The sequence below is a fragment of the Octopus sinensis genome, linkage group LG2, assembly GCF_006345805.1.
Source record: "Octopus sinensis linkage group LG2, ASM634580v1, whole genome shotgun sequence".
Lineage (NCBI taxonomy): Eukaryota > Metazoa > Mollusca > Cephalopoda > Octopoda > Octopodidae > Octopus > Octopus sinensis.
Genome location: NC_042998.1, coordinates 148,044,832 through 148,064,333, shown reverse-complemented (window position 1 = coordinate 148,064,333; position 19,502 = coordinate 148,044,832). Strand labels below are relative to the sequence as shown.

Genomic DNA, 19,502 nt, shown 5'->3' with positions numbered 1-19,502 from the left:
TGATTGTCCAGGTGAAGGTCATTGGCACAGACATGTTACTTCTGACAAGTTTTATTTTGTTTTCTAAAAATGTTCATGTAAAGACATAAATATATATGAGATATTGGAGTAATTATAATTTTTTTCCAAATACATATATATACTTACACACACACACACATAAAGACAAATAAATGAAAAGGGAAAGAAAAAGAATAAAGAAAAAGGAAAACATGAAAACTGAATGTAGTACATTAAAACAAGGGGAGAGTGATGGGGGAAGTTGTGGGGTGTTAACCTATTGTTATATATGTTCAACTGAATGTTAATACATAGAATTAATAACTTAATGACACTTCTTACAGGTCCAGTCTAGTTTTTAAAAATGTCTGTTCTTAATACATAGAAAGGTAGTTGAACAGGCCACAGAATTACAAACACGTAAGTGGACATTTGTGCATGCAAGTGGGAGGGTGGCATAAAGGGTGTACCAGGCAACCATGAACAAAACCACCAAGCAGAGGAAAAAACACACTTCTACAAAAATAGCACACGCATTCAACTAGATACATAACAAAAGACAACAGGTCATTCAACAAAACTGTCCTTGGTTCAGCCATGGATAAAACTGCATCCACAGATTAACCCTTTCGTATTTAAACCAGCTGTTTCCAGCCCAAATATTCTACTTATTTTATGTTCAGACTGGCCATATTCAGCCTTTCACACCTACCCTACAATGTCATTCTAAAAATAAGCAACCACATCATCAAAATCTTAAAGCTACAAGATAAAGCATGATTACTTCAAAACAGTGGGAATCAAAAAGCATTAAATTTGATGGAGTACTCTGAATATTAAAGGGTTAAGTGACCCTTGCCTGTGCTGCTCCTTAAACTCATTTCAGTGAGTATCCTGACCACTGGGTTTCTACATGATTCTTCCTGCAATTGATAAATATGAATAGTATTCTCATCACGGAACTTGTAGCTGATGTCAATATGCTACACTTGTCAGATAGTGGACTCTACCATCCCACCTTCAGCTGGTTTTATCCCCGATGATGTCCTTAACCAACCTGGACAGACTGAACCATCCTGATAACTGACAACATCACATTGCTGAGATAGTTTCTTTCTCTTGGCCACAGATAATACATTCACACAAATGACCTCCAGTTTTTTTCCAGCCTGGAACATGAAAACCCAACCATTTTCAAAAAGCTAGCCATCTTTGAATTGCTATGGAAAGTGGCCAAAGCCAAGAGTATGATGTTCCTTTTTATTCCCTACACAAGACTGAAACCGACTATGCTGACAATGATATTTTATCTGAGAGACAGATGAGACAGTCAAAGTTTGGAGCATGTCGCATACATTAGGTTGCATTGTATTAATGGGCTGCTCAAATTTCCCCACATATACTCAGAACACAGCCAAAGAATTCAGAACTACTTTTATAACAGTGATCTGCAACCTTTTCTCACTTGTAGTACACTTATATTCTTTTCAAAATTTGGCAACACACCTGAACTAAAAATATAACGAAAAGTATAGGGAAAAAATTATACTCAGGTTACACAGTGGCACACCTAGCATTGTCTCATGGTACACCAGTGTGCCGCAACATACTGGCTGTGGAGCACTGTTTTATAACAATGAGAACTCGGGTTTGATCCTATTGGCAGCTATTTGGGGAAAATGTTATTTTACTGCAGTCTTAGGTTAACCAATCATTTTTGAATGATTTGTACCTGTAATTCAAAGGTACAGCCTTGCCATACACTATGTCACACTGATTTTGCTTGAAAATTACTGTGAAGTTACATAAGTCTGTGAAATACACAGCCAATTACATTGCTAATTTCATGAGCAGGTAACATAGTATTGATTGAACAACTGTATTGTGGCTGTTGAAACCAACAGAAATTCATATTTATCATCATCATCAGGGTCCATGTCCCATGCTGCCATGGTTTGGACAGTTTGACAAGACCTGACAGGCTCAAAAACTGTACTGTGCTCCAATATCTGCTTTGGTGTGGTTTCCACGGATGCTCTTCCTATTATCAACCCCTATACAGCAGGTATCTGGTGCTTTTTGCCTTTGTTTTTGTAGCATCAACACTAGTGAGGTTACCATGCAGATAGTAATACTGAGTCTCAAGGGAGGCAACTTTATGCTAACAGATATACACATCCACATGCACATACACACACAGAGCTTCTGCACACAGAGGATGAGCTAGAAGTCCCTTCAGCATTTAAATATATAAAATTTTATTTTGTGTTTTATTGTGAATTCGAAGATGTGAGCATACACACACATGCACAAACACACACATACACTTATATATTTTGGAAAAAATGTCTTTATTAACATGAAAGAATAATCAAATTTTTAATAAATGAGACAATAAAAAGATAATCCTGTTCAAGTAACTAGGGTTAGTCCAGATGGATGGCAATATGAGTAGCAAGGTATTACATCAGCCATTCTGGAATCCCTGAGTTTTGGCAGTCAACAGAATGAAGGTGGGATACTTAATGAATGGTATGGGATGGGATGAGGGGTGATGGCTGTGGTGAAGCACTGTGAGAGAGGAATAGAAAGAAGAGGACATACATTAAGAAGCTCGCCTGAGCTCAGTTGTTAGCAAAATATAATAATGCTAAAGCTACTTTTGAAATGCTGTGTAGGTGTGTGTGCGCACACACACATACACACACACAAGTAAGCATATATCATGAAGGTTTAATAAACAAACACTGGCTAAACCATCAAGGGGATCTCCCCATACAAGAAGGGTATATATTTAAAAAGTGGGTATATTCTCAAAGCCTGCAAGATTTCTGTTTGATAAAGGATCTTTAGCAAATAACATCAGTAATTTCTCTGATGTACATAACTGACAGTCTCTATATGTAGTTGTATGGTTTGGCTTTTAGTAACATCTTCCACAAGATGCTCATTTGTATTGATAGAGTATTTTAGCTACCGACCATACTGAAAGTGAAGTGGTAGATTTTCTATTACTCTCTCTCCAGCTGTAATGCATTGGTAGTATCTTTTTTTAAAAAGTGTTTGCAGTCAAGTTTAGATCCTTTACCAAACAGAAATACAAAACTCATTCCGTCTTCAAATACTACATGTACAGCACATGACAATATTTTACCTATAGAATTCTAGGACGAGCAGAAACACTGGTTGGTTTTAACAAACATTCATTTATTCCAGGCATAAATAGCTATAATTATGTTTGTTTGCATTTGCTTGCAATTTACAATTGCTAATTTTACACATATTTTGTTTTTACTTTCATTGCCAGTCTTTTACTTAAAAAAACAAAAACATTTTTGCTTTATTTTTTTGCAAAATAATTGACTATGGAGAATTTTGAACCCCCAATTTGTGGAAGAGGTATGGAGTCTTCCATGGAATCTGCACTGGAAGGACAAACAAGATTTCAGACGTCCTCAACAGCAGCAGAAGGATGGTGGAAAAGGTCTGAAAGAAACTGGAAAATTCAAGATTTGACAATAAGGTGATAGCAGAGAGGAAAACCTATGACTGATGATCTAATGTCATCAGAACACCAGAATTTGCTGCTGAAATTCAGATCATCAACAATGATCCCAGCAAGGTGATACCGGCCATTGGCAGGAGAAAGGCGTAGATGAAAAGCTTGTAGGCTGGTGGTGCATGAGAAAATTTGCTATTTTTCATACAAGATGAGGATGGGACAATTTCTGTCCAAGGTCATGCAGGAAAAGCAAGTCAAGCACACCTAGAAGCTATACAACATGCTGAAACACCCACTGGAGCCAGACATGCTGTGGTTCTTCTCCAATGAGAAGAATTTCTGCCAAGACCAGAAGATCAACTCCCAGGACAACAGGTAATTTGCTGCTTCATCCAAGGACACACCTAGAATCATGCAAACAATTAGTGTTTTTAATGCCGTCAGTAGCGAAGGTCACACCATGTTATCCCACAAGAGCCTCAGGCTAAACACAGACAGCTACATCAATGTTCTGAGCAACGTAGTGAAGCCCTGTTCAGTTGGGTAGCTATGGGGTTGCTATACATGTGGCAGCAAGACTCTGTGCCCTGCCACACCAGTCAGAAGCTCTGGGCCTGGTTGTCAGAGAATTTCTTCAATTGCACAGCACCTGATATTTGGCCTCCCAATACACCTGACTGCAACTCCCTTGACTTCTGTGTGTGGGGTGCAGTAGAATGAGAGACCAACAAATCCATCTGCAACACAAAAGACAAGATGAAGGCCAAGATTACCAGGACCTTCAGGTGTTTAAAAATGGCGATAATGACAAAGGCCTGTGGTCAATTTCAAGGTTGCTTGGAAGCTGTCATTAAGGTTAAAAGTAGATTCATCAAGTGTAGTTGACAGAACATTTGATGAAGACAAACTGACCCAAATTTGGCAAATATAACTGAAAAATTAAAAACACTGCTTTATTTTTTCCTGTGACAGCCATCATGTAAATGAATACTGTCTGCACCCTGTAGATAAGTGTTTGCGCGTGTACAAATCATTATTTAATATCCATTTTCCATGTTGGCATGGGTTGGAAGGAGCTGGTAAGGCCAGGGGTTGCACTAGCTTCCATTGTCTGTTCTGGCATGGTTTCTATGGCTAGATGCCCTTCCTAATGCCAAACACTTTACAAAGTGTATTGGGTGCTTTTTACATGGCACCAGCACCAGTATCAATTCTCCTGTGGTTGATGGGTCTACTAGAGTGCAGCAAGGCACGAAATATCTTGGTCCTTTGTCATCTCCTTCATAAGACTCACTGTCTTTGAGATCAACTTTCACACACACACACACGAATGTGTAGGTATATGTATGCATGTATAAGCATTCACACTTCATACTCTTCCTAACACCAACCACACTACAGAGGATAGCAATAAAGATAATTATCTATAGGGTAATTTTACAATCCTACCACCATTACTATATAAAAACAAAAGTAAAACCATTAAATGATATATTTGCTAGTTCATTAGTTTGTTTAACGTATTTACAGCTAAGGCTATGTTGGATGACCACATTTAGTATGGTAATGAGAAGGAAAAATAAATTTTACAAATGGTCATAATCATGATATTTTCAATATATTTTTTTCCTCCTTGGAAGATTGCAAATACTGATACCTTGATTATGCTGGGATGTTTAGATCAAATACATGATATTTCTAAATCTTGAAAAAACAGTTTATGTACATGTGTGTGAGGGTGTATGAAATGACAGTAGGTAATTACCACCAACCATCATATTTGTTAATAAAATGAAGAAATTAAAATAATGGTGATGTAGATACACAATCTGGACTATTGAAGTGATGATTATAATGATGAAGAAAAGCAAACCAAAATGAAAACTGTTCATCTATTTGATAAACTATAGGAGACCTCTTCACCTCCACAAAAAACATTTTGGTTAATTGAAAGGGGCTTCATTTAAAATAGGCCAATACATAGACAGGAGGACAATGAAGAGGAAAAAAATACTTTTAAAAAGTGGGCCAAACTAATAAGAATGAATGTACAAAATGTTTAGCTTTCCAAAAGAGACATTATTACTACTACTACTACTAACATTAGATAGTAAAATGAACATGGCTTGCAGTAAGTTTTGATAATTAGGTATCATAATCAAATAATTTGTTTAGAGCTAGAGTTAGGGATTGGTGTAAAAATTTTAATGAAATTATACCCCCCCCCCCCATAAACATTAATGTTTCCTTCAATTATAGGCAGGCTGTGTGAAGCAGACATAATATGTGCCATGATAACAGGCCAGGAAGAATCAATAATCTAGAAATTGAAAAAGAAAAACTCTAATCTGAATACTATTTTGTGGATCTTCAATCTAAATATTTGATAATGAGTGAGAAAGTGGGTGAGGAAATTATAAAAGTAACAAAAAAATAAATGAATGATGAAAGACAAAGATGCTGAAAGTAGATGGTACAAGACAGAATTTGATAAAAACTAGTTAAAAGAAGACACAAAGAACATATGAATATTGTTAAATACCTTGTTTGTCAGATAAAAATATTTTTAAAAAATACTATACTGATGAAATTATATAAAATATGATTAATCATAATGAAAACTAGAAACCCAGTTGATTAAGTAATTTCCATTAAATGCCAAGATGTTAGCAAAGACATCAAACTAGAATGGATAATCTATAATCTAAATTATCCACTGAGAATGGGTAATAGAAACAGTAACAAATGCACACAACTAGATGTACACATTGTTAAAAATGTACTCAGTATATGTTGTAGAATTCAGTAAACCAATTGAAGCTGATAGTTCACTACTTAAGTAGCAACAAAATTAATCATCAACTTTGAATTTATACATAATGTGATAAGTAGTAGTTCTTTCAAATCCTTTAACATCATCTAAGCTTGTTGACTACACACAACTTTCTGAAATAATTTAAAATATTGAATAGAATTATTTCATAGCATAAAAATCTGAAAAATTTTGTGGAATATGAAACAATGAGGAAGCTACATATCAGATTTTAATTTGGGGGTATCAGTCTACTTAAATCCCTTCTTAAAAATTATCAGGAAAATTATATTGTCAGATATCTAAAGCAATGGTAATAGACACAAATAAAAATAGAATTTAAAGAAGGGTCAAACCCAGAAAATTTTGAAAGAAATTAAAGAGAGAGAGAGAGAGAGAGAGAGAGAAAAAGAAAAAAAAAGGAAATAAATTAATAAAAATGAAATAAACATAAAGTGATGAACTAAAAGATGTGCCCTACCTGAACTGAGCCCCCGTGTCTATCAGCAGCAAGGTTAGCCCCCAGATAGCTATTGATCTGGCGGGGTTGTTCACCCCATGCAAGCCCCCTTTGATTTGAACTGGGCTGAAAGGTAAATATGGAGGCACCAAATTATATGACATCTTGCTAGCTCAGTTTCGTGTATCTTCTAATATCCGAAGCAGCAAATTAGTTTCGATATTAAAACAGTGAATAAATGAATAAAGTTGCAGAACTTTTTAGTCTTTCCAAACCAACCTTCACAGAAACACTGTGCTGTTTTATATGTGTTCTAACATTCAACTAATATAAGAAATACTGAAAAAAAGACATGTCTCTCTCCTCTACTGCTTTGTATAAATCAATGAATTACTCTAGAACAGCCTAGTCTAAAAATACTGCAAGATTTCAATAAGATTTTGTTTTACAAAAGAAAACAGTTTAATGATTGATGGATTGATGTGGGGATACCAACCCAAAGGCTAAGAATTCAAACAACTACACAAGACAAATGTGTGTTATTTACTCTTCAGGTTCCTAATTAAAAGGGGAGTGCATAGACATTAACCTGTAGGATTTACAGTTTTAGTTTTTGATGAGTCCAGCTAAAAAAATACCCAGTCCAACAAGTCATACAAATATTGGAATTGGTAGAACCAACAAAACACATAAAAATATTTGATTTTTGTATTTATGAAATCAAGAACCAAATACTGAAATGTTATGAATATGTGAGTTAAATCTTCCCATCATCTTTAATAATACTATTTATAAAATAAAATAGTTATTGTGTAATTGCTTCACTTGCTTTGTGTAGCAGCTAAATTCCCCATCTCCACCATCAGAATGTTATTCTAATAAGAAATTAACTGCCAAAATCATGCCAGACTTTTTATATATATACATATTTATATCTCCAATATAATTATATATTTCAATAATCAACGAACATCAGAGCTAGTTGATTATTCCTCTTCTTGAAAACAAAAATAATGCAAGAACACACAAGCACATGAAAACATTTTTTTTATGTTTGCTACATCTGAGACCCTAGACTTGAATATCAATTGTATCAAAAAGAAAAAAAAATTGTAGTTAAATATTAACATATTAAAGATTTTCAATTTTATTTATTAAATACTAGGATTAAATGAAACTTTCTATTAACTTCATATGCTTTCCAAAATTAACTTAATCATTCAATCTTTGAGAGAAAAAAATCAACTATCCTTGGAATAGATTAATGACCTAAGTTTCAAAAGGAATTTCCATTTTTTTTTTCTTTACTACTGGACTTCTAAAATATCTATCACTATGTGAATGTGTGTGTATGAACATGCCTGTGTATCCAAGTTATTTGGCAACTCCACTGATACCACTGTCATGAAAAAGCCCTCAGCACACACTGTAGTGGTTGGCCTCAGGAGAGACATCTAGCCATAACACTACATATAGACTATACAGTGTCTAAACATTCACTATTTTAGTCTTTACACACTGTCCCAAAGTAACATAGATGCAGTCTAAGTTTCAGCTGTAGATATTTGCATACATATTGTTGGAGTAAGTACCTTTAGAACTGAATAAATATGTTTATGTGTGGATTTGATAAGGATCAGAAAGATAACAGTATCCTTAGCAAGAGCCTAAACTTATTACCCAGTACACCAACTTGGCAACAAAGAATACAAATATGCTTCATATTATTTACTGAGGTTTTGACAAGTTAAATCAAATGCCTATTGTTGAGTTATCTAACTATGGAAAAATAACATTGATGTATGTTATACATTCAATTACTGCTCAGAAATAGAACTGTTCTTCAAAGAAAATACAGATATTTAAAATTAGGATTATGCTCCTAATCTCTCAATAAACACATTGTAAAATCCGCCATGTGGATATAGATATGACAATGTACTTTATGAAATGAAAGTTAAGTTGAATATCTAATTTTTATATTATTTATCAGATGTGTTACTACTACAATGTATTTTGTTTCTGTGAATCAAGTATATAGCTTTAGTCTATTATACACCCACCTTCACAAAATACAGGGTTGCCATGTATCGCCTATATAACAAGACACCTGTGTTTGTCCATCTGTGATACTTCGGCCTCTCAACATCTGGCACAAAGCCACCCCCGCCACTGTCAAATACAATCCCACTCAATTGAGAGGGCTTTTTGCTTTTCCTTTCTTTACTTGCAAATTATTTGGCAACTTTACTGAAGCCAGTGTCATGAAAAAGCTCCCAGCACACACTGTAGTAGTTGGCATCAAGAGAGGCATCTAACCATAAAGACCATTAGAGCCTGATACAGCTCTGTAGTTCAATGGATCCTGTCAAACCAATTTAATCCTATCATTGTAGAGTTAAATATAACATCAGTTAACTGTAGCAAGGGAAATAACTGGTCCCAGTGATCTCTTTCTGAATCAATGAAATTGTACAACAGGAAATGAACATACATCAATGAATAATTAAGAATTATCATGTGTATAAATAAATTTATTATTTAACCTCATTTTAAATATATAACTACAATAATAAATGATTTCAAGAGCTTCCCACCTATTTATAGTAATTAGTTCATTTCTGAGAAGGCGGTTGGAAAAGACAGGAAAAAATGACTAGCAAAAGAAAAATATAAATAAAGAAAACTAAAATATTTTTTTGTGAATGAATAAGGAACCATATTTCTGAAGATTCAATACTAGAAAAAGAAAGATGGAACCTGCAAATAAATGTTTGTTAAAATATTTAGACTAGCAACAGGTGAAAATAAAGGACTCTCGAAAAGAATCAAAAATGATGAATGGATAAAAATGACAAAAAAGAAAAAAAAAAGACAACTAAAAAAACATTGAAAATATACCTGATTAGTAAAAACAAGCATTTTACCAATTATATCATTCAGCATGATGATTAAACTAATTTGTTGTTAAAGTTGAATATAAGGAGATTATAGAGAAAGACAGAATACTTTGAAAAAAAAAAAGAGGGAAAAAAGTCAAAAGTTGAAATGATGAGTAATTGTGGATGCATTATAAAATAAAATATTTAAAAAAAGGTAAAAATAGCGAAACAGGTATTGAGATCAAATGAAATGAAAAAGTGAAGAAAATGAATCTTGAAAACAGAGATATTGACAAAAATGTACAAGAAATGGGGCAATTGAAAAAGTTTATCGAAAAATGCGGCAACATTTGTGAAAAATGGAAATTATTTGCATGTATATAAATGTTTGTTATGTGGACTCTTACTTGGGTGTATAATAGATGAAAAGCTTAAAGCAGAATTGTAAGAAAATATGGTAAGCAAAACATCAAGCAAGCCACCACAGAACAGCAACTGAAATACCACAAACAATATCAGTGTAAAGGGATGATTTTGAACCATAAATAGATCATTTCTGGAACCTACTGCCTACTGTAGACAAAACTACTTTTCCACCATAATATTGCAACATCATCTTCAGTAAAAGCCAAAGTGTTACCCTAACTTAGCATTTGATCTTGTATTTATCACTAATGGGAAAACAAAAAACTTGTTCAAAATTTTATGAAGTGGAAACAAGGATGACAAAATATCAAAGCTCATTGCTGAGTTTGGAGTAAAGTATAAGAGTAATTTTGGGGGAGTGCAAGGGATTTTTTTTCTTCTCTGCATTCAAGCAAAGTAGAATAGCAGAGAATTATATTTTCTGACTTTGACTTTCAAGTTGGGTGGATTAATATTCAATTGGAGATGATGAATGGTTTGTAATATGACAACATAAATATTGGGAAATGATTCATGGAAAGAAACACAATGACTACCAAACAGAGACACACACACATACACACTATTCCATGAAACTCAACCAGAAAGTGAATATGAAATCCTAAATTTCAACAGCCAACTTAGTATTAATCCCAGCAGCTTTGTGATGCAATATTTATGGCGAAAATTTTGCATTCCTCATCCTCAACCTAATTTAATAATCATCAGTCAATAATACATCAGTAACATCATTAATTATTTTAAAAGTAGTGCTGCAATACAAAGAATAATTTAGATTCAAATTAAACAAAAAACCAATTAAGCACTGAAACTATGTAAAAATTAATGATTTAAGTATCTATTTGATTCAATTCAAAATACTAATAATAGGAATAAAAAAGATTCTTTAAAAAAAGGGACTAAGCAGAAACAGTTAAGGAACACAGGATATGAAAGCAACTACAAGTTTCACAGCACAGTAAGCCAATCATCAGCAGGGTTGCAAATGGCAAATAAATCATGCAAGAGCAGTAGCAATAAGTCGATAGGTTGATCCATGTTGTAAATGGTAAAATGCTTATGATCATAGCACCTGATATACCATTTTTTCTATATAAGGGCTTGAAAAGATTTTTGAATTCTAAAAATCAATCACAAAATATATTGTTGTTACTGACTGCCAAGGTCAACTTTGCCTTTTAAGGGTGATGAAATAAGTACTAGTCAAGCACTGAGGTTGATGTAACCAATTAGATTCCTCCCACAAAGTTTCAGGCCTTGTACTGACAGTATAAAGGATTATTCCCCACCACCACCACTATTTCCTAATGACTATTCCTCAACACCACCAACAGAATAAGCAATAAAGGTTTGAAATGATAAACAAGTTTAATCCTATGAAAAAAAAAAAAGTAATTAAGGTATTCCAAACAATTTTAGTATATTTTTAAAGAAGGTTTTCACACTTTTCATAGTAAAGTTGCTCTTTATAAATTTGAGCTCAACTTCAAATATAGTACTCATAAAGGTTTTCTGGCAGTAATATTTAAGATTTAATGTTCCTGTATTAAGAATTTAGAGGAGACAATTGAACATCTTGTACTTCATTGCATAAAGTTGTATACTAACAAAAACCTTGAAAATAAGCTAGAGTTAACCATCAAAATTAATGATTAACTAGAGTTAATACTACTTGCAGCAAATGGAGAAGTTTAAGTATCTTAGGACCGTATTCATGGATGATGGGAAGCAGGAGGCTAAGCTGGATGCTAGAACTGCCAAAACTGGCAAAGTAATGTGCCAGATTCGGTATTTGACCTTTGGAAGAGGAGAGATTGGTAAAAAAAAAAGCCAAACTTGCTATCTCCAATTTGGTTTCAATGCCTATCTTCACCAGTGGTTGTGAATATACGATAATGATTGAAAGAGTACAATCGTGAATACAATCAGACAAACGGGGTGCCTCTGAAAGACATCTGGAGTAAAATTATTTGGTAGAGTGCATAGCTCACAGATCAGGGAGTCTCTCCAGTTTGAATTGCTACCTCACCACATTGAAAAGCCACAGCTCCAGATATGTGATTAGAATGTCAAAGGAAATTCTCTCAAGACAAGCCAACTGGCAGGAGATCTAGGGGTAGACCCAAGAATGAGATGGCTGGATAATATCCATATTCTGAATTGGTTATGCTTGGGAATCCATCAGGAAAGTCTAATGACAGTTGCTTCAGACAGGACCTTATGGCAGAGGTGCCCAAGGACTCTACACCCACAATGCTCCGAGGAATAGTGGACAGAGAAAATGGATGGATAGAGAAGTTGCCAAAAATCTGATTGTGTCAAGGAGAGACCTTCCAGCAGTTTCCATGGAAAGTATTCAATTTTATGATCAACTCAACTCCTACCAATTATTTAATGTGTTAAGTGGCTGAGTACTCCTAAGACATACATTCCCCTTAAGTGGAACAAGCAACACAGCAAGCTCAAGGTTGGAGCTTTTGAATTACAGATCAATTCATAACACAGGTTTCCACATAGTTTTAACCTTCCCAGTTTCCCTCACAAGGCTTGAGCTGACTCAAAGACATTTGCCCTACATCCAACATAATGCGAGTGAACCTGGGATGCCACGATTGACAAGTAAACTTTGTAACTATTTGGCCACACCTGTGTCCATTAAACAGCACTGATAAATGCATCCCATTAATAAGTAATTTTGAGAAAATTCAGATGAAAGGAATACAGATTAAAACTAATTATATAGTTTTAAAATCTAACTTTATCCATTTCATTGCTTTTTAAAAACAAAGATTACAGTGAAAAATAATTGCATTCAATTTCCTACAAAACTTTGACCATTTTCATTTGGTACTGGAAATAAAATGAAGACAAAACAGTTTCCCCAGAGGAAATTAAGGAAAAATCTATTTAAAACAAATTCATATTTTCTAATGAATATCATGATAATCCAACTAAAAATAATTGAAGAAAGTCACCATTAGTTCTATAATTAATCACTTTCAAATAGTAAACTTATTGATGACATCAGTTGAAAAGCATTAAAGTCATTCCCCTCTTCAACATTAACAGCACCACACCACCTCCCACTTACAAAAGAGACAATTTGAGATAACAAACTACAGTATTTCATGATGTGTAACTTAAAATAGGGATATTTACATTTATATAAATAACAGCAAGGATTTTAATGACTTAGCAAGTGGAAAATAACACATTTGAGTGTTTAATAAATACAAAATATCAGACAACTGTAAAATAAATTAGAAAATTTAGACACAACACCAGCAAATTTGAGAGGAAGGATTTAGTCAATCACATAGACCCTAGAAAGATGAAAAAAACAAAGAGCAAAGTTGGTTTCAGCAGGAAATTAACTTAGACTGCAAGAAGCTGGGAAAAACATTTTCTTCGGTGCCCTAACATATCTACCATCATCGTCATCAACATTCACTGACCATGTTGGTATGGGTTGGATGGTTTGAAAGAAACATGAGTCTAAGGACTGCTTTGTGCTTCAGGTCTTCTTTGACATGGTTCCTATGACTGGATGCCTTCCAAATACCAACCACTTTACAACATATACATTTTTTGTACCACCAGCAGTATTGAAGCCACCATGCAGCTTACAATACTACAAAACTCAAGGTGGAGAAACATTATGCTAGGAGAGTAAGAAGTGGAGAAGGATAAAGTATGAGAAGAAAGGGCTGGATCAGAGCAGATTTCTTGCTGTAGAAGCTACAGTGAATATTTAATAAAAAAAAAATGTAAAAGAACATTTTGATGTATGTCAACCATGTTGATACCAAACTACTTGAGACCACCCTTGGTTCTATGATACAAATTTCCCATTTCAATGTGATCTAAAATAAAACCTTCCATCAAAATTTGAAATTAATGTTCCAAACACCAGATAAATAATGACAAAGTTATTTCACTAAATTATTTTCAAAATTAACTGAAACAAAGACAGTGTAGAAATGTAAAGCCACAAAATGTAATTCAGCTTAGTGTTTGGTCAACCGAAAGTATTTATGTCATTTAGATGAATTCTTTTAAACAGCACTTTGTAAAACATTTTAGCCAATAACCACAATATATGATTGTTAAAGGAAATCAAGTTGCATTTATTTTTGTTTGTTTGCACAAATTGTTTTTCACACCTGTTTAATTCTTTATGTGTTTATTTAATTAAATTGTTAGTTTAATGTTATTACAAACAACCCATTATATGAATATGAATGAATATAAATATATACACACACATATACAGGGTGTAGCAATTGATCTGACACATTTATAGGTTTAATAAAAGTGAAATAGAGTAAAGAACAAAATAAATTTTTTTTTTTTTTTTCGAAATGTACATATAATGCCATTTTGTTTCAATAGGTGCAATTTTGTGACATTTTGTTTCATTTTGCTTTCAGCTGTTAACATGCATTGGACAAGTGAGCATTGCACTTTCATTGGGGAAATGTTTATCAAGGACAACAGATCTGTAACTACAACATGAAGATTGTTCCATATGCACTTAAGGCTTGGTCATCATGATCCCATAACTACTTGAAATTCTACAGCAGTAGAATTTGGCATTTGGGGTCTGTACATCTTCGAAGGAGACAATGTTACAGTGACTGTGAACTCTGATCAATATTGTGTGATGCTAGAGAATTTTCTGAAACCCAAATTGAAAGAACTTGATGAAGGGAGAGTGTTTGGTTTCAACAGGATGGGGCAGCAGTCCATACTTCTTGATGCATGTTGGGGGTTTTGAGGAAGATGTTCCCCGGTCATTTGATCTCATTGTGTGGTGACATCAATTAGCCTGCCCAATTACTTGATTTGAACTTTTTTCTGTGAGATACCTGAAAGCAGAGGTATACACTCATTGCCCTCGATCTATTGAACAATTAAAAGATGCCATTCATCAAGAAATTGCTGCCATTCCACATGAAATGACACGTCATGTTATGGACAACTTTCGTGAATGCCTTTCGACAGTGTGTGGACAATAACAGCACCCACTTGACTGATTTAATTTTTAAAACCAAGTGAAATAAAATGGCATTATATGTATATTTCAAAAATACAAACACATTTTTTGTTCTTTACTGTATTTTGCTTTTATTAAATGTACAAATATGTCAGATCATTTTGCTGCACCCTGTATATATATATATTTATACACACACACACACATGCATATAAGGGTACAGGATGTCACCAATGGTGCAAAATAACTTGAAATATGTAGACAACGAGAAAAAATGGAAAGCAGGACAAGTATACACAGGGAAAGGACCCTTCGAGAATTCAAAAAATTACTGAAATGAGGAGTAGATAGACAGCTGACAATTAATGAAGGGTCCTTTCTCTGTGTTTACCTGTCCCGTTTTCTATTTTTTCTTGTCTACATATTTCACTCATTTTTCCCTTGTTTGTTTACGTATTTCATGTTATTTGCACTGTTGGTAATGTCCTGTACCCATATATGCATGTGTTTGTGTGTGTATGTGTGTGTATATTATGTATTATTTATTATTTAATAGAATGAAATGCATTCATTTCCAAGATATATATATATATATATATATATATATATATATATATATATATGTGTGTGTGTGTGTGTGTGTGTGTATGAATATATATATATATATATATACAGGGAAAAATTCAGTGCATTGTTCAGAACTAAATTTTACCTAAATGTTGGTTGTTATCTGAAAGGTGCTGAATTTTAGCCAATATACATATTGGCTTTTCTGTAGTGATAAAATATAAATATACATGTGCATGCATACAAATGCACATATGCTTGCTCATTATTATCATCATGGAAGAGAAATAGTAATGTAAGCAAGGTTAGTATGATAGAAGTAGTGATGGATCTACTTGTTTGGTTGTAAAATTTCTGGGTGCTGACAAAATGAATACTAATATTCAAAAGAAAAATATGTATTGCCTTAGAATAAAACAAAAAATTTCTCATTTGTATAACTCCTCTCATAACTACTCTGTAATTTATTTCCTCTTCCTTTTTTATCTGCCAACAAGCCTAGTATGTGCACTGATCCTACCCCTTTTATGTTAACTTTCTCTGTATTTATTTTACTCTCACCTCATCCTCTCTCTATACAATGTAAAACATAACTTGAGACACAAACCAACAAACCACTAAAACCAAGATTCTATACTGCTATTTGCGTACGTGCATGTGCATTAGTGTGCATGCAAGCACACAAGTGCATGCTTGCTCACATGCACACACATCACCAATATTGCTTTAATGTCAAGTTTTCCTTGCTTGCATGGGTTGGGAGCCAGATTTTCTGTATCTGGATGTTCTTTTTGCCACTATACCTTATCTTGTTTTCACACAAAGTAATATTTCCCCATGTCCTACAAAAACAGCATACAGCTTAATGGGCAGAACTATTTTCACAGAAATTTGTAAACAATGGCATTGTTTGTATGAAGAGTAACTGTCTTTAACTAGCAAACAAACATCGAGACAAGTGGAAGACATACACCCAAAGGCTTCTTACATTTTCCATCAACCAATTCACTCATAAGGCACTGGTCAGCTCAACACCATAGCAGAAGATACCAGCTGACAATGCCATGCTGTGGGAACAAATTCTATATCTTGTGGTTCTGAATCAAACTTCTAAGCCAATGTGGCTGTGGTGATGCCTACATCTCTCTCTCTCTTCCTCTTTCACACACACACACTTACTTTACTGGACAGAAATGTTTGATTGATGCCATTTTGAAATTTGCCAGCAATAGCTCATTGAACATACAATTAACAGAACTTTCAAGCCATAGTCACTCTTCTGTTTTTTGGTAGTACAATACCTAAACTTTACATTTCTATTGAATCCTCTTGCAGTGAATCCCACATTTTGTTTTCAATATTATACATGAATGCATATGTGGGTAATAAATATAATGTAGGAAGAGTTAGTTTTTGCATATGTATATATACATGCATGGCAGATTTATTTCAGTTGCTGTCTACCAAAATCACTCACAGGGGCTTCAATTGGCCCAGGGCTATCATAGAAGACACGTGCTCAAGGTTCCACACATTGAGACTGAACCTGAAATTGAGCAGTTGGGAAAACCATGCCTACAGGAGGTGGAAAAGAATAAGACAATAGTAGGTGTACAGAGATAGGTAAAAGAATGTGGAAGGTTGTTAGATTTCATAAAGGAGTTAATTGATAAAGGACTCAATGCTGTCAAATGTAGATCAATCTATTTTAAGCGGAATTAAAGATTGGTTAAAGACAGGAAGGGATGATTGTATATGCTATAAATACAAATCCTATCACATTTTTCCTCCCCTTCTTTTTCAATCTTCCTTCTTCTGTCTCTTAAATTCCCACTACTCTGGCTCCATCCTCTCCACTTCACACAAAATCTCATTAGTTAAACTATACATATATTCCTAAAGCAATACTTCATCTTCCCCACCAACACAAATACTAAAACTCTCACTACATCGTATTTAACCCACCTTCCCTTCAAATGTCCAATCATATAAATAGAACAATGTGACGAGGCCAATCAATGTCATTAAATTTATTTAAATATCTGATTCAATACTTGACCTCTCTTCAGTTAATGTTAGACCTCTCTTCAGTTAATGTTCACAGATTCTTTTGCTTTCATAAACTATCTTTATATATATATACATGTATATATCCAGGGTGCAATGGGTAAATTGTCGCCATTTTATATATTTACTTTTGTGCATTGTTTAACTTTGATTTTGTCAACTACACAATATAGTAGAGTCAGTTGGGAACCATTTATAAGAAAAACAGCACCATGACACATTTCACTCTGCCAGTAACTTGGAAACAACATACTGTACTGCTTGGCATTTGCACCAGGAGCTCCAATACAAGCATTTCAGTGTGTTTGGATGTCAATTTGAAGAGAGTACAGAGGATTCAGAAAACTCACTCTTATCGTTCTGATAAGAAAAGAGGTCCTGAATTTCTTGGTGAGATCCAGGCCATGATTGACAACAATCTCTACAAGTCGATCAGGTCCATCGCCAGAGAGATGGGAGTTTCTTATCAGGCAGGTAATACATGAAGACAATCGGTATTCTTCACACAAGATGAGAAAGGGCCAATTTTTATCCCAAGCCATCAAGGACAAGAGGAAAGACTGCACTACGAAGTTTTTGAACAAACTCAAGCATCACCTCCAATCAAACATGCTTTGGTTTTTCTCAGACAAGAAAATTTTCTGCCAGGATCAGATGGTGAACATACAGAACAACTATTGGTTTGCCATGTCCCCAAAATATGTATCGACAGTGAAAAAAAAAAAAATCAAGCATCCAGTCAACATCATGGTGTTTGGAGTGATCACTAGTGACAACGACGTTATGCCTCTATTCATCTTCCCATATGGCCTCATACACAACATGGGCACCTACATCAAGTGTCTGGAGGAGGTAGTGCTGCTCTGGGTCAAGAGGGTGGCTGCTAGAAGACATTATGTCAGGCAACGGGACTGCACCATGCCACACAAGCAGGAGAACCCAGTCATGGCTGCCAGACAATTTCTGCAACCAAATCACCCCAACAAAACTCCATGTAACACCAAGGATGAACTGAAGGCAAAGATTATGGCAGCATTCACCAACTTAAACAAAGAGGCCATCCAGAAGAACTGCAAGAGATTCTGAAGCCGTCTGGAGGCCGTGGTTGAAGCCATTGGCAATTTTATTGAATAAATTTAGTCTTTAGTATTTCAGAGATGTCAGTGTTATTTTCATTTCTGTGGACCCAGGGCAAAATGGCTGTGCATCGAGGCTCTTACTTTTGGTGATCGCATCGAACAGCCCCAGGGCCGTGTGGAAGGGACCCGGGGTTGCTTGTGTATTAAAGTGGGCAGTGCCACCCATCAAGGGAGAGAGCTTCCCAACCAGTACGACAATATATTCATTGCACCCTGTGTGTGTGTATATATATATATATATATATAAATATACACACACACACACCTAGTGCTTTAGACAATTCTAGTCTTCTATTTATGTTTACTAATATTAATTATGTAGCAAATATATAGAATTAGAGAAATTGAAGACAAATTTTAAGAATTTTGATGGGAATTGTGTGCAGCATACAAAGTTGGTAGTGTGCCTCAGAAATAGATAATATATCTAAGATATTCATAGTAGGTGCCAATGTTGAGAAGTGGAGTGGATTGGATTGATCCTAAGAGTACTTTAGTTGTGTACAAGGGGCTGAAAGTGAAGTCAGAAAAAGCAACACACTTAGTGAAAAGTTTAAGGTACTGCTAGTTGTGTACCAAGTTACAACCCATACCACTTAGCTCTTCATTCTAAGACATGTTTAAAAGGACTCAGAACTAGAAGCCTGTGAT

At 34.5% G+C, this 19,502-nt stretch overlaps 1 protein-coding gene across 7 annotated transcripts in view; it reads right to left on the bottom strand.

Annotated features, from left to right (window-relative positions):
- The window catches only part of LOC115229044 (casein kinase I), a 258,460-nt gene that overhangs the window by 28,335 nt on the left and 210,623 nt on the right, over window positions 1-19,502 (bottom strand). For 3 of the 7 annotated variants that reach the window (XM_029799472.2, XM_029799507.2, XM_029799478.2), the window contains one exon: window positions 6,796-6,900. The exons of the other annotated variants lie outside the window; for them this stretch is intronic. In XM_029799472.2, the coding sequence (XP_029655332.1) occupies window positions 6,796-6,900 (105 nt within the window). The remainder of the gene's footprint in view (window positions 1-6,795; window positions 6,901-19,502) is intronic. 7 annotated transcript variants of the gene reach the window in all.